At 35.1% G+C, this 16,861-nt stretch overlaps 1 protein-coding gene across 1 annotated transcript in view; it reads right to left on the bottom strand.

The window, feature by feature from the left end:
* Positions 1-5,216: 5,216 nt before the first annotated feature.
* Positions 5,217-16,861, bottom strand: part of LOC120538780 (scavenger receptor cysteine-rich type 1 protein M130-like) — a 71,112-nt gene continuing 59,467 nt past the window's right edge. The window contains exons 13-17 of the mRNA XM_039768667.1: positions 14,559-14,657; positions 12,025-12,078; positions 11,689-11,742; positions 10,541-10,605; positions 5,217-6,116 (exon numbers count right to left, since the gene is read on the bottom strand). Of these exons, the coding sequence (XP_039624601.1) occupies positions 10,541-10,605; positions 11,689-11,742; positions 12,025-12,078; positions 14,559-14,657 (272 nt within the window). The 3' untranslated portion in view covers positions 5,217-6,116. The remainder of the gene's footprint in view (positions 6,117-10,540; positions 10,606-11,688; positions 11,743-12,024; positions 12,079-14,558; positions 14,658-16,861) is intronic.

Genomic DNA, 16,861 nt, shown 5'->3' on the forward strand with positions numbered 1-16,861 from the left:
GTAGTTTTTATGAACAGTTTGAAAGTGCCTTCCACATTTTCCTTCTTTGGAATAGCAATGATAGATTAACAGATCAGACAAATGCACTTCGATTGTGACATTGTGAGAAAAAAAAATCCTCTTCCAATTCCACATCCAGCCCATACCCTCCACAAACAAATTTTTTTTAAATCCCTTCTTTAGTCAATATAAATTGGAAGGATAGGGAGGATATATGATAGACTAACGTTTAAAAAAATTTTTTTGGAATGCAACGCGATCAAACTGCACTACCATTACAATCTACCAGTTGATCGCGATCGACACATAGGGCACCCCTGCTCTACAACTCCAGGCTATTCACTCCAACATAAAAACTGACCACTGAGATTGCACAGTTTGTGAACCAGCTGAGTGGGGGAAAGGCTGAAGGGGTCTGTGGTATCTGGGGTGAACTTCTCCAGGCTGGTGGTAAGTCTGTCCTCCTGGCATTGCAAGCAATCTTTGCTTCCATTTGGGAGACTGGCATCCTCCCAACTGACTGGAAAATAGGACCTGTCGTCCCTATCTGGAAAGAGAAGGCTGATTGCCTGGATTGAAGCAACTACAGGGGTGCGGTGTCCATTTTAGGACATCCTCCTCCCTCCGAGAAAACTCCATCATTCCTACTACCTCCAACAAAATATTCCTCCTCCCTGCGAGGAATCCCCCATCACCCCTCCTCCCTCCCCTCTCCTCCCTCCTTCCACCACCATCCGCTCTCAGTTCTCCGATGTCCGTTTTCCGTCATCCACCCTCCTATCTCCGTCATCCGCCTTCAGCTCTCCGTCACCTGTTTTTAAGGCTTATTGACTGAAAGAGGCTTTCATGAAAAAAGTTAGGGCTTTGCTACAGGATACACCCTCCACAAGTCAAAGAAATAAAAATAAAGGTGTATATTTCTGTTTTATTTAAACCTTTTAAGTTCGTATGCATAGCCTCATTTGGCCGTTTTTGTTTTTTTTTTCTTTCTTCAGTAATATACTATTTAATCTCCCTAAAGAAAAACAACATATGCATTTTACTTTTTTGTATCTCTTTAGTAATATTTTAGTGTAAAAGGATAACCAGCATTTAAACCTTTTATATTACTTTATGAAGTTATTTTACACAATGTTGAAAAATTAATAAGAGAGCTACATATTTTGGCAGTTGCTGCTTTAATTTTCAATGAAATGAAAAAAGCTCTCCAAGAGAAAACATTTTGTATCTAAAAAGGAGAAACCCTCATATATAAAGGTTTGCTGCAGATGACTTAACTGAAAATAAATGTTCCTATGTGTATAATACATATTTATTTATTTGACTTATGCCTTTATCCTAGCAACTTGCAACATCTGAGGTACAATTTGTTGCATTGCTTTTGTTTTTTGTAGCATAGGTAGGTGAAGTGACTTCCTCAGGGTCCCACAGTGGTGTCAGTACCAGGATTTGAACTGACAAGCTCTGGGTTTGCTGAAATATTACTGAAGAAAGAAAAAAAAACTAAAACGGCCAAATGGGGCTATGCATAGAAACTTCCAACCATCCATTATCTAACCCGCTATATCCTAAATACAGGAGCCAATCCCAGCCAACACAGGGCACAAGGCAGGAAACAAACCCCGCACAAGGTGCCAGCCCACCGCAGGGCGCACACACCCACACACCAGGGACAATTTAGAATTGCCAATGCACCTAACCTGTATGTCTTTGGACTGTGCGAGGAAACTGGAGTACCCGGAGGAAACCCACGCAGACACTGGGAGAACTTGCAAACTCCACGCAGGGAAGTGAACCCGGGTCTCCTAACTGGCACCTTTCACTGCGCCACCGTGCTGCCCCCCATTCAAACTTAAAAGGTTTAAATAAAACAGAAATATATACAGTACCTTTATTTTTACTTCCTTGACTTCTGGAGGGTGTACCCTGTAGCAAAGCTCTAACTTTTTTCATGAAAGCCCCTTTCAGTCAATAAGCCTTTAAAAACAGGTGTAAAGATATTGACAACAAGCTATGCAAACCCACCAAGACATGGAATCGTTTAAATCAAGGTGCTGCGCTACCTTCTTCCAGATCGTCCTTAAGGAGTTCGTATTTTTCCAAAGCAGTTCTGGTCTCCATCGGCATCTATAGCTGAGTCGAAAAACACCATCCTATACTATTAGTTAACGATTAACACATTTCTATATGTATTGTAATCATACAATACAACTGTTAATATGTTGCGCTTATTTATCTGGTGTACCGAAAATTTCGTGCGTTTAACGGCTGAAATCCGACATGGTTTGTGCCTTTCAGAATGAAAATGTTCGCGTTTAACTTTTTAATAAAAGATGTGAGGTCGGAGGAGGGGTGATGGGGGATTCCTCTGCTCTCTGTGCTGGGTAAGGTCCTTGCTATTGTCATCCTCAATAGGATCCATGATCTCTTGCTCACCTACCAGGTCATGGGGTCCAACGGCTGTGAAGAAAGTTTCATGGATCTTGACTTTGCTGACAATGCTGTGATCTTTGCTGAGTCAATGGAGGCTCTGATCAGGGTTCTCGAGAGACTGAGCAAGGAGTCTGAGTGTCTGGGCTTACAAGTGTCCTGGATAAAAAACAAGACCCAGGCCTTTAATGACCTCTTGGACACAGGCCATCAGCAGTGTGTCTGTTTGCGGAGATAGTGTCAACCTTGTCGAGAGGTTTACTTACCTTGGCAGTGACATTCATGTCTCTGGTGACTCTTCCTATGAAGTCAGTAGACGGATTGGGAGAGCATGGGGGGGGTCATGAGGTCACAGCGTGTGTGGCGCTCCCGATATCTATGAAAAAGGATGAAGGTCCAAGTCTTTAGAGTCCTGGTGCTTCCTGTCTTGCTATATGGCTGCGAGACATGGATGCTATCCGGTGACCTGAGATGAAGACTGGACTCCTTTGGTACTGTGTCTCTCTGGAAAATCCTTGGGTACCATTGGTTTGACTTTGTGTCAAATGAGCGGTTGCTCATGGAGTCCCAAATGAGGCACGTTACCTGCATTGTGTGGGACCGTCAGTTACGGCACTGCGGCCATGTGGCGCATTTCCCCGAGAGTGATCCAGCTCATAAGATCCTCATTGATGGGGAGTCGAGTGGCTGGATCAGGCCAAGGGGTCCCCACGTAACACCTGGCTGCGGCAGATAGAGGGTCATTTCTGGAGGGTGGGACTGGACCATGTGTCTGCCTGGGGGTCGCCAACCGGGATCCCGAGCTGTTTCGATGTATAGTGGGTGCGGCAACGCACTGTACTAGTGCATGCTCCCCAACTTGATTTGACTTGACTTGTATGAAGAGTTTGTTGCATTGCTTGTTCATAAGGTTATCAAGGCTAAAGGTCACTCCTCAAAAGAAAGACAACTGCAGTAAAAACATGGCATATTGTTTGGTTAGGCAAGTGGCATAACCAAGAGTTGCCCTTTAAATTGTGTCACAATGACACCCATATGTTTGTCAGTGTTGGAGATAGTAAGTTCTTAAGTAGAGACTGCTATACAATATTGTGTGAGTATTGTGTGAACTTAGGCATTACCATTGTCTAAAATTTAATGTATTGGCTGCAGTATAAAGTAATACAATTAATTCTTCAGGAAAAAGTATACAATTTTAATTATTATCAAACTTATGAGCATTGTGAGCCTCTTGTACCAAATAATTCCAAGGTACATCAGGGTTTGTTATTTGTTTTAGTATAATTTTTACTTATATATAAACTGTTATTGTGCATCGGACGACCTTCTCTCAGGCTTATGGTATACCACTAACATCATCATCTCCTTCATTCCCCACAGTGCCAAGAAGCCGCTCAGTGAAGGAGGCGTCACTTTTTGCCAGATCAACCCAATAATGGAACGCCACTGAGATCGACAAAGTATCATCCTTTCCTAAGTTTTTTTTCCTGTTTAAGGGAAATGCACCAAAGAGCGCTACTTATATTTTTTTTCATTTGGCTTTCTCATTTTACAAATAAAAAAAATGACCCTGTTGGAGCCCCAAAGTTTCTTTCCGCAGTCATGAACTGTCATTCCCACCTCTGGCTGCAAAATATATACGTGTGTATATATATTTTTGTTTGAGCGTCTGTAATTTTTTTTTTTCATTTTAAAGTTATATTCACACAATCTCTGCTTCCTTCCTCAGATCTGAGAGCCCAAGACTTCTTTCTTCTGCAGGACCATGACACACAAAGTACAGTAAGTATCGTTAATACCACAGCATTCAAAAAAGCAATGTCATTAACCTAGGAAAATTATTTGTGTTGCTAATTTTACTTTCATCATCAAAGCAATTAAACAGGACAATCCTCCATTCACTTCTACTTTATTTATGCTATATAATTAAGAAAATATTGAGCAGGGATGAAAACCTTTTCTTTTAATATATTTTTTTTCTTTTAGAGTATATATACATTTATCTGTCTGTCCCTTTTCCAAATCTGCCTATTCCGCTACAGTATCACAGTGATTTTGAGCTATTCCTGCAACAGACTGACAGGCAAATACAAGTCATACTAAGAGTCCATCATTAGGGCACACTCAAGAATACATGCACAGTCACTTATACTCGACCAATTCAAACGTGTTTGTGTTTATGATGTGAAAGGAAATTGCACAATCCATAGAGAAAACATATAAACAATTTTTGCTTAAGATGGAAGATTGAGAGAATGAAGGAGCTGAACCTTTTCATTTTATGCACATAAAAATTAAGAGGTGATATGATCTGAATATTTAAAATTATAAATTAAGAATGCATGCAGTAGATCCCAGTTGTTACTTTAAAATCAGTTCTGCAAAAAGAGCACAGGGACACATTTTGATACTTGCTAAGGGCAGATTTCACACAATGACAGAAAGTTTTTCTTCACACAAAGATCCATAGAGAAATAAAATTAAATAAATTACCAGACATTGCAGTAGACAGCAGGACATTAGGGACCTTCAGGTCTCTATGTGATTTTATTTTGGATAATACAGATGAATAAAATGGATGACCTTATTGAGCTAAATGGCTTGTTCTCATCTCAGTTTTTCTAACATTCTAGAATATGCTGTGTTAGGAAATTGTTGGATAATCTCAAAGCAAGTTGCCAAAAAATTTCAGATACACTATTTATTCTGACAATGTTTAACCAGCACTTTTAACCAGCACAGCCAAGAAAACAAAACGATCTTCTCCTAGATAAGTTTTAGGGATATTAAAAATATGAAAGGAAGTAGGCAAGTTTTAACTAACACTTTTTCTGAAGTAATATGAATTAAAAAAAAATAACAGGTGAGACTGAGTAGCTTTATTGAACTCAAGTTAAGGTTATCAGCTTAAAACATGTCCACTCAGAAATAATATGCATGTTTTGTAGCTTAATATTTAGTCCATATTATGTGCACGAGCATCATGAATTCAATTCTAGAAAATTAATCATGAAGGCCCTTATGGGAAGCATAAAAAATATGAAAATGAGAAGAATGCCACAATTAAAATCCTGGCCTCTGATGGGTCACAGGAGTATTAAAATCAGTAACAAAATACCTAAATGCCTCATATATATTTCCAAAGCAATTGTATATTAATAAAATCTAATCCTATTTATCTGTACTATTCAGTTATCAATAAATTCTGATGAAAAATAAATGGATTCTCCAATCTCTTTATCTGTTGTCTAGAGTGTCTTAACCTGTCTGTTGTGACACAGTTGGTTTATGGGACTGGTATCAATCTGGTGTGGAAAAATTCTCTTGGTGCTTATTCAGATTTACCTTGATGGTAATCTCACATGATAATCTGAATGTACAAAATTGAAACATAATATTTAACACCCTAAAATAATGTAATAGCTAAAACTCATTAAAAAATAATGATAACATTTATGCAAAAATATAAGTAGCTCAAAATATGGCAAAACATGAAGCAAGATATATTAATCAATTTTAAAAATAAAGATGTTAAGGGATCATCTCAACCTCGAGCATTGTGGTGGAGACTAAATTGTCTGCTCTTCCCTTAATCTTCAGTTTTATTTTTCAATTCCTTCTTTCATGTAACAATAAAATATCTCAAATTGCTGTTGGAGTCTTCTGTTGGGTAAGGGTTTTCATACCTGCAATGACAAATGATGATATACCTTATGATACAAGGAATAAAACATGTTCCAAATGTTGCAAAATAAACATATTATTTTTACCTAAAACTATTTAACAAAAGTGAAAGAAGCTGCATACAATAACTTATTTAAGTAGAAAGACCTTAAATTCTTTTTCTGAGCCCAGTGTCTTGTTATCAAAATAAATCTTATAGATTGAATGAATGAATGTCCTGAGTTTCACACATTATATATTCCTTAAGTTTCAAGGAAACAGAGGCCTAGCTCATTAGTGAGGTTTCTTGCAATTAGTGTAAGTTTGACATGAAATACTGTAAAGTTTGGATCTGGGAAAATTCTGTTTTGTAAATTAGGAAACTCTTGCATTGTTCTGGGTTTTCATTCCTATACTGCAACCACTGATGAACCTTAGGAATCTGAAATCTGAGATTTAATCTCATGGCATAGCAAATCCTTTAATCAATCACATTAAATTTAAAAAGCAAAATCAAAAAGGATTCAACAAACTGTATGTTTAATCACTGTTTATAGAACATTATTCTATAGTGAATGAAACAAAATAGTCTTAAGTTACTTTTTAAATCTGCCTTTAATTCTCAAGTCTAAATACATCTGAGATTTAATGTATAATATTCAGTGTACACTACAGTATAAATTGGTCTTTACCAGAATCCTCCTGCTCAAAAAAATGGCATACTTTATAAATTAATTTCTGAAATTGAAATTTCTCTACCATAAACAGTTTCTGTGATTTATCAGATTCAGTTAAAAAATAGTTTCCGTTTGTTTTATGGTATAAGTAAATTCTATGCTTACATGAGGATGTTTTCCTCATTCTTTATGTTAGTTCAGGTGGAAACAATGCAAAATCAGGTATTTGCTACAAATGTTTGTTCTCAATCTTTATTTTTTTTCTGTCTTCTTATTCCTTCAGAATAGCCAGGAATTATATTTAGAAGATCAGAAAGATGATTTGTTTTGTCCAGAAGGGAAAAAGCAGCTGTTTAAATGGTTTTTACAGAAATATGCAAGGTTGGGTTGATCAATTCATTGTGTCGACCATACAGGTAAGCACACAAAAAAAACACACCCCTCCATTATTGAAAAAAAAAAAAAAGTTTTCTTGGGAATACAAAGGCAGCAAACAAACTACAAAGAGCTAGTTGAGGAGCTTCTCTCTTCTTACCTATCACTTGGGTGCAATATGTCTTAAAAAATCATTTCTTATCCTTTGATTTGGCTTTTTTCCTGGTCTCAGTTGAACATGTGGAGTGGTCCCATAAGGACCTTGCTCAAATGGAGAGACATTATGTTGGAAAGCGGTGTGAGTCTATGTTTGGAGACATCTGTTGGTCTTAACACTGTGAAACACCTTCAGAAATTTATTAAAGGAGAAACTAATACTATGTAACTGCTTTTTGTAAGTAATAATTGTATATAAAATAATTATATGTACTATATAATACATGTGTTTCCAAGCTTAGGTAATTAATTTAAAACAATCAGAATTTTTGTTTAAAATAGTGTTTTTTGTTTTCATTTTCGACATCCTTCCATCCATCTATCATCCAACCCGCTATATCCTAACTCATTTCTCAAAGCTGGGTGAAATAGAGCAATTCAGCATCCTCAGATACATAAAGAACACCGTAAAATTTATGACAAGAGAGGAAAAAAAATTGCAGACCAACAAGATATGACTTAATGACTTTTGAATAAACAGAATGCAAAAATGTAAACGTCTTAAGAAATCTTTGCTTTAAGTCTTTTTTTTTTCTTTCTAACCTGCTTTTCAGACAAATGACACCTCAATTCCATTTAATTTTTTAATGCACTTATTAATTTCATGATGATGACTGCCACTACCCATCCACTAACTATTTGACAAATTTACAAAACGCAAACCATTTTTCAAATTATATATTTTTGTACAGATTCAACACAAAGACCATGTCTTTTGGTCAGTTTTGACCCACCACTGACCTTAATGGATTTGCCTGCATTTAAGCTGCTTTGTGTCTTAACAACCAATAGAAAAATATTAAAAGTCATCTCTTCTAAAAGTTAGAATTTTCGGTACTAGAGGTTAAGATGGTCAACCAACACAGAATAGGTTTGGGGTGAACATTTTGATTTCCAGGATATCTAAAAAGCAGTGTCAGAATCAGTTCAAAGAAGACCTGTAAGGCACAGCATTTGGTCAGCATATGAAGACATTATAATAATTAAGTTTTACATAGCATGTACAGTATTTATAATTGACTGTAATGCTGATGATTGTAATGGAACAAGAAGATTGGTTTTCCTAGTTCATCAATAGAGATGTGATTTCATTTGATTTCTACCAGCTCCATCAATTGAAGGTATTTGTTAATTATTCAGATAGTATTTCACGTACCATAAAGTGCCATAAATACAAATGAGTAGAAGCAAACATTATATACAAGATTATTTGAAAACACAGTACTGTAGTTGAATAGATATCAATTTGTCTATTTCTTTTTTTCTTTTTTTAATAGGAGGATTTAATTTCTGATCTTAATTTTACAGTTGCCTTTGAAATTACGAACCTGACTTTCTTTACCACCATATTTCCTTTATTTACACAGTGCCATTTTGAATTCCATCACATAACTGAAGTACTCATAATGATGAATGTGACAATATAAATATGATGCTGATGGCATGTTATTCCGTCCACAACTTTCAAAACACTTAGCGATAGTAATTTCATTTTTATGAGATAGAATTTTGTGTTTTGGTAACAACTTCATTCTGTCTTTGACCTTTGATTTCATTTTGCTCCTTTTACTTGTTTATTGATTTAATTTGTCCTCACAATTTTTTACCCTTTCCTTTTTTTGCCTGATTATGTCTTTGATGTGTTTTAATCCTGGTTTACTCATCAGGCACATCATTGTGTCCTTAACATGTACAAGAGATGAATGGCATAGATAAGGAGCAGCCATCCAGAAGAATCTGTTCACAGAGTCAGTATTATGCAGTCAGTCATTTTCCAACCCACACTATCCTAACACAGGGTCACGGAGGTCTGTTGGAGCCAATCCCAGCCAACACAGGGCGCAAAGCGGGACGAATCTTGGGCAGGGCACACACACCAAGCTCACACTAGGGACAATTTAGGATCGCCAATGTACCTAAGCTGCATATCTTTGGACTGTGAAAAAAACTGAGTACCCGGAGGAAACCCACGCAGACATGGGGAGAACATGCAAACTCCATGCAGGGAGGACCTGGGAAGTGAATCCAGGTCTCCTTACTGCAAGGCAGCAGCGCTACCACTGTGCCACCATGCCTCCCTAAGATATGAGTGTATACATTTAAAATTTGAGCAACGACATTCCATCCAGGGTTGGTTTATATCTTGCACCTAATACTGTAGTACTAGGTTGTTGTACCGTGTTAGCCATTATGAATGTAGAGAAAAGCCAAGCAAAATGACACCTTTTATTGGCTAACTAAAAAGATTACAATATGCAAGCTTTCGAAGCAACTTAGGCCCCTTCTTCAGGCAAATGTTTCATTGATTACATCTTGCCTGAAGAAGGGGCCTGAGTTGCCTCGAAAGCTTGCATATTGTAATCTTTTTAGTTAGCCAATAAAAGGTGTCATTTTGCTTGGCTTTTCTCTACCTAATACTGTTGAGATGCTAAATTGGGTTATGCAGGTTTTAAAAATGAATGGATGGGAGGAAGGGTGGATGGATGAATGGATTTTTTTTTGTAAAAAAATGGTTGGATAATGGGATGAACATTTGAACATTTGTTATAAAAACAGGGCATTGAGCCACACAGGCTTGCCAGTCTTCTTCACCTCGACATCTGTAGGTCCCTAATGCCTACTCTGTACCACACTACTTAGTAACTTATTTTGTGTGTTAATGGATTTTTGTGTCAAGACAATGATTTGTAAAATCATTGTATTTGATACTGTATGTTATTGCTTTGAATTTTATTGTTGTGTTCTTTGATTAGCAAATTACTATGTTGGCAAATTTAATTTTCAATGATACTTACAGTCAATATATTTGAAATTTTTGAATGAAGCACTTAGATATACTATAATAAGTTTTGTAGCAATTGTATAACCATATACAGGAAGGCTGTAAGCAGATATAGTACCTGTCAGTATACCTATTAATAAGAACTTTTCTGGAGTAGCAGTATCTGGAATCCATAAAGATAGATATCTGTCTCTGAAATAAACATAGACTGCCTAGAGATGTTAGACAAGAGTGTGTAATTGTTTTGCACCCAATATTTAAGTTTCTTTTTTTTTGTGTTCTATTATAAATTGCATATTTCTTTCATGAACACAGTGATGTAAGAAAGAATAAGAACTCCATGTCTATTTGCAAGCAAAAAGTGCTTTATTTTTCAACCATCAAAACGTTCAATTACCTAATCAGTTTCCTTATTCTTCACATCATCATAGTTAAAGGGAAGGTTTTCTGAATGAATACTCTCTGTCAAAGAAAAACAAAGAAGAAATTTTATGGGTTTTTTTTTTTCTAATTTTGCATACTGGAACAACATTATCATTGTCATAAAGCAACATTTATATATTTAAAGACAGAATTGGATGTTGTCAAGTCATTTGTCCATCTCTGACAGCCTGCGCTGTCTCATTTGGTAGTGAGGGTGTACAAGCCTCAATCACACTGCTTCACTTCCTGTTGTGCAGGTCAACAAGGGACGGGAGGAAGCTGCACTGCTTTGAAACCCTTGGTGGGACAGAGGGGTGGTTGAGTCAGTCTTACTCAGGACCTTTCCTCTCACTTGGTGCCATGGGTGGCACTGTCAGGAGTACATGACTCCCATTAGCATCACTCAAGGGATCATCGATCACACCAACCACTCCTCCACATTAAGGCAATGACTCATTGCATGAAGAATTCTATGATATTCATGAGTGTAATAACAAAGTAGAGCTGTAATTTAACAAACAGCTGATTATGGCCTTATCACTGTTATTATTATATTATCCCTTCACTCATTTTCCTACATCAGTTACTTCAAATTCAGTTCTCAGAGTTATGTCATATTATTTCCTCCCTGGCCATATGCCCATAGTACTGGACTTTTGAGCTTCATCATATAACTATTAAAAAATATTATAGTTAATAGCATTTTACGCTATTCTTAATTATGTTAAGACCCATCCTAACTTGTATTTTTGTTTCTTTCTTTGTACTTTCTTTTTCATTTTGTATTATTTCTTTTGTAATGTAGTCCTCTCTTTTACTTTTTGTAAATCACCTCAGTATGAAAATGTGCAATCCAGATAAATGTTGTAGTTATTTTTCATTTATAGTGCTACACCAAATTCTAAAAGCACTTTTAAAAAATGCAATTTTTAATAAAACAACAAAAATCAAGCTTCTGTGTTTGCGTGTCATTTCTTGAATTTCAGTACTTTAATGTTTTAGTAATTAGCAGGACCTAGAATAAAGTTTAAATTCAACAAGTGTTAATAACAGCAGATTGGCTGCAAGCCCTGCTTGTCTTTGTATTCCAATTGTCGTACGCCAATTAGAAGCTTACTGTACCTGCATTTTCATCCACAACATCATCATATGGTATATCACCAGAGGCAAAATTATCTGTAAAATATAAAGATGACTTGGCATGATAACGAGGGAGTCACAAAGTAAGATATACAATAGTCAGCAGAGTTATTTTTATGTTTATTTGTATATAAATGACTGTATTTGACTGTATTAAAATGGAAGAACCTAACTTCCAAATTAAATAATGTACACATTACTTATTTATTTGTACATTCATTTTTTATGGTTTATTATTTTATACATAAATTGAGTTTTGTTGTATTTAGTACACAAAGAAAAAATATATTAATCTGAAATCAGTATTAATGTCTGTACCTGTATAGTCATTCATAACATCATCATATGATATGTTATCATAAAGCATGCTACCTGGAAAGGAGAAAAATACAATAAAATTAGAGAAAAAATCATGTTCTGAAATGTTTCTGTATTAGGTTTTATTATCTCACAGTTAATGCTTAACTTTATTGTCACTTATTTAGTGCCCTTTCCACATATTGGACTGTTCAGTCACTTGAACAGCCTCTCCTGTAATTAATTTAAGCTGCTCTAGAAGGAAAATGGCAATCCTACTTGGGCACTCAGAGATGAAAAATGATTTTTGTAACATCCACTTATAACAAAACTGGAATGTATCTGTTTCCGTTTCTTGCTTTTTAGTCACTCTTGTGTGTGTGGTAGCACCATAGTGTAGGTGTATATATTTATTGTACTGTAGATCTATTTATGTATTTGTTAATTTAAATAGCTTCTGTAAAAAGCCAGATTTCCCCCTGGGGACAAATAAAGTCCAGTCTGTCTATCTATCTATCTATCTATCTATCTATCTATCTATCTATCTATCTATCTATCTATCTATCTATCTATCTATCTATCTATCTATCTATTAGATAGATACATACATGAATGACACTATGTAATAGATAGATAGATAGATAGATAGATAGATAGATAGATAGATAGATAGATAGATAGATAGATAGATAGATAGATACATACATACATACATACATACATACATACATACATACATACATACATACATACATACATACATGAATGACACTATGTATCTATCTATCTATCTATCTATTACATAGTATCATTCATCTATCTATCTATCTATCTATCTATCTATCTATCTATCTATCTATCTATCTATCTATCTATCTATCTATTAGATAGATACATACATGAATGACACTATGTAATAGATAGATAGATAGATAGATAGATAGATAGATAGATAGATAGATAGATAGATAGATAGATAGATAGATAGATACATACATACATACATACATACATACATACATACATACATACATACATACATGAATGACACTATGTATCTATCTATCTATCTATCTATCTATCTATCTATCTATCTATCTATCTATCTATCTATTACATAGTATCATTCATCTATCTATCTATCTATCTATTAGATAGATACATTCATGAATGACACTATGTAATAGATAGATAGATAGATAGATAGATAGATAGATAGATAGATAGATAGATAGATAGATACATACATACATACATACATGAATGACACTATGTATCTATCTATCTATCTATCTATCTATCTATCTATCTATCTATCTATCTATCTATCTATCTATCTATCTATCTATCTATCTATCTATCTATCTATCTATCTATTAGATAGATACATACATGAATGACACTATGTAATAGATAGATAGATAGATAGATAGATAGATAGATAGATAGATAGATAGATAGATACATACATACCATACATACATACATACATACATACATACATACATACATACATGAATGACACTATGTATCTATCTATCTATCTATCTATCTATCTATCTATCTATCTATCTATCTATCTATCTATCTATCTATTACATAGTATCATTCATCTATCTATCTATCTATCTATCTATCTATCTATCTATCTATCTATCTATCTATCTATCTATCTATTACATAGTGTCATTCATGTATGTATCTATCTAATAGATAGATAGATAGATAGATAGATAGATAGATAGATAGATAGATACATACATACATACATACATACATACATACATACATACATACATACATACATACATGAATGACACTATGTATCTATCTATCTATCTATCTATCTATCTATCTATCTATCTATCTATCTATCTATCTATCTATCTATCTATCTATCTATCTATCTATCTATTACATAGTATCATTCATCTATCTATCTATCTATCTATCTATCTATCTATCTATCTATCTATCTATCTATCTATCTATCTATCTATCTATTACATAGTGTCATTCATGTATGTATCTATCTAATAGATAGATAGATAGATAGATAGATAGATAGATAGATAGATAGATAGATAGATAGATAGATAGATAGATAGATGAATGATACTATGTAATAGATAGATAGATAGATAGATAGATAGATACATAGTGTCATTCATGTATGTATGTATGTATGTATGTATGTATGTATGTATGTATAACTAGGCCAGGAGATAAAGAGGAAAAGAAAAACAAGGAAAAATGCTCATAATTAAATCTAGTACTCCAGTCAGATCTCACCCATATTTAAACACTAAACTGACATATTTTAAGCATATTTAAACATTTAAACTAAACACATAAACCATTGACCACCTACTGTACTAGTTGACATCAGAGTAAGGCAACTCAAACACATTTGTTTGTAATAAATTTCTTATTTTTCATTTACATTGATAATGTGAAAGGATGTAAAACAATTGTTAGTTCCACAAGGATGTCTTATTCTTAAAATGAGAAAAAAAAACCCTCTCTTATTATCCTATTGATTAGTTTTACCTTACCTTTTCTGGGTAAACTGTATGTTCTTCCTAATTTGTACTCAATTTCTTCATAATACATGTCTTGTTGAGGGTAGTAAGTGACTTCCCATTCTTCGATCTCTGGAATGGAAAACGTGAGCATTTTAATGAAGGTTACAGTTTCTTAATAATGAGGCATATTAGCCTTAATGTGACACAGTCAGCATTATGTCTGGTTTCCACAATTATTAATCTCCTTGCTACACTGGGGGTTAAAAAAGGATTGATGAATAATAATTATAAATCAGTGTTAAATGTAATGCTTTACATGGTTTTCAAAGGCATCAATATTTCTAAAAAACAATAGAGGTTTGAGTGTGTGGCTGTTAATAAACAACTTGAGGTTAATGGAGTTTGTGATAAAATCATACTTTTTTCTCATTGGCATTGTAACTTGAACAACTATATGCTACTACATTAATAGTCTTATATCAATGTGAATATCTTTGAAGATATGTTTTAATGGTGATTTTGAAGAGCAAGTCAAAGAAAAAGAAAGATGGCACACATAGTGTAAACAATGAGGGTTGCATCAGTAACAGAAGACCTACAAAATAAGAGGCAAGAGAAATCCAAACATATCCCACACAGTCAACTCATACCTCCAGGATTTTCCGGATTTCATCAACTTACCCACCAATGAAGCACAAATTACTTCTTAGCCTACCTCTCAACCCTTTCTTTTTCTATTCTGGCTTTTCTTTCCATCCTGCCAGCCGAGTTGTTTTTGCTCTCATTTTTCACTATCACACTATAACACAGGTATTTTTGGTCAAACCCTGAAATTACGTTTGCATTCAGGAGCAGCGCTGGAACATCAGATTAGAGTTATTTTTAATAGTCGCAGTATCCTTGAACCCCTTTGTCATCAGTTACTTTCAGAGGATCACATCTCCACAACCATATGTGGAAGACTGGAAGATAAAAACTTTATACTTTGTACTTTATGTCTTAGTTTGCAAGAACTTTGAAAAACACAAAGATTTATTTTTCTCTCTTCTGGTTTTCTACTGATAAGTCTCTTTTTTAACTGTAGTATTTATATATATCAAGTTCTGATTCAATAATAAGATGTTTTCCCAAAGAATTAATCTAACTAGATATTTTGGTACATTTCTATCTCTCCAAAACATAGAGTGTTACACAGATTATACTATTCACTTTATTCTGACTGATGTAAGGTGTGAGTTTTACATGCCGTTATCCTAGCATTCATAAGATAATGCTCTCCGATACTTCTTCTGTCTTGTCATAGTTAACTGAGATATTCATATGCAGGCTCCAGCATTTCTGATAAAAGATGTGCACAAGAACCATCGTAATGGTGATAGCAGCTGTTATTTAAAGGAACTTTCCATAACACTACTTCCTACTTAAAGTGACATCTGGTACCTGCTCTCTCCTCCTGGGACAATGCTCCACCCTCTACTGGTCCAAAAGTCTTTTAACCATCACCCAGTCCTCTGTGGCCTGACTCTGCCCTTATAATGAGGGTGAAGTATCTTCTGCACAGGTTGGACTGCCTGCCCTATGATGCCCAGAGAGTGCACTGTCTATTACCTTCCAGGTTTCCTTGGTGCCTCCTCTTCTAGTCCTTCTGGGGAATCGATTGTGCCTGCAGGACATACTAGCCCAATCAGTACCCTGTTGCCTAAGGCCTTTTCCTTGCCTTGTACATGAGAGTCTGTGGTTATAGTTTTCATTATCATTATTTCATTTTTTACTCTAGACAAGAACAGGCCATTCAAACCAACAAAGCTCGCCAGTCCTATCCACTTATTTCTTCCAAAAAAACATCAAGTCGAGTTTTGAAAGTCCCCAGTGTCTTACTGTCTACCACACTACTTGGTAGCTTATCCCAAGTGTCTATTGTTCTTTGTGTAAAGAAAAACGTCCTATTGTTTGTGCGAAATTTAATCTTAACAAGTTTCTAACTGGGTCGCTGTGTTCTTGATGAACTCATTTTAAAATAACAGTCTTGATCTATTGTACTAATTCCCTTCATAATTTTAAACACTTCAATCATGTCACCTCTTAATCTTCTTTTGCTTAAACTGTAAAGGCTCAGCTCTTTTAATCTTTCCTCATAATTCAACCCCTGTAGACCTGGAATCAGCCTAGTCGCTCTTCTCTGGACCTTTTCTAGTGCTGCTATGTCCTTTCTGTAGCCTGGAGACCAAAACTGCACACAGTACTCAAGATGAGGCCTCACCAGTGCATTATAAAGGTTGAGCAGAACCTCCTTGGACTTGTACTCCACACATCAATTATGTTATGTTATGGTA

This window comes from Polypterus senegalus, chromosome 1 (genome assembly GCF_016835505.1).
Source record: "Polypterus senegalus isolate Bchr_013 chromosome 1, ASM1683550v1, whole genome shotgun sequence".
Taxonomy (NCBI): domain Eukaryota; kingdom Metazoa; phylum Chordata; class Cladistia; order Polypteriformes; family Polypteridae; genus Polypterus; species Polypterus senegalus.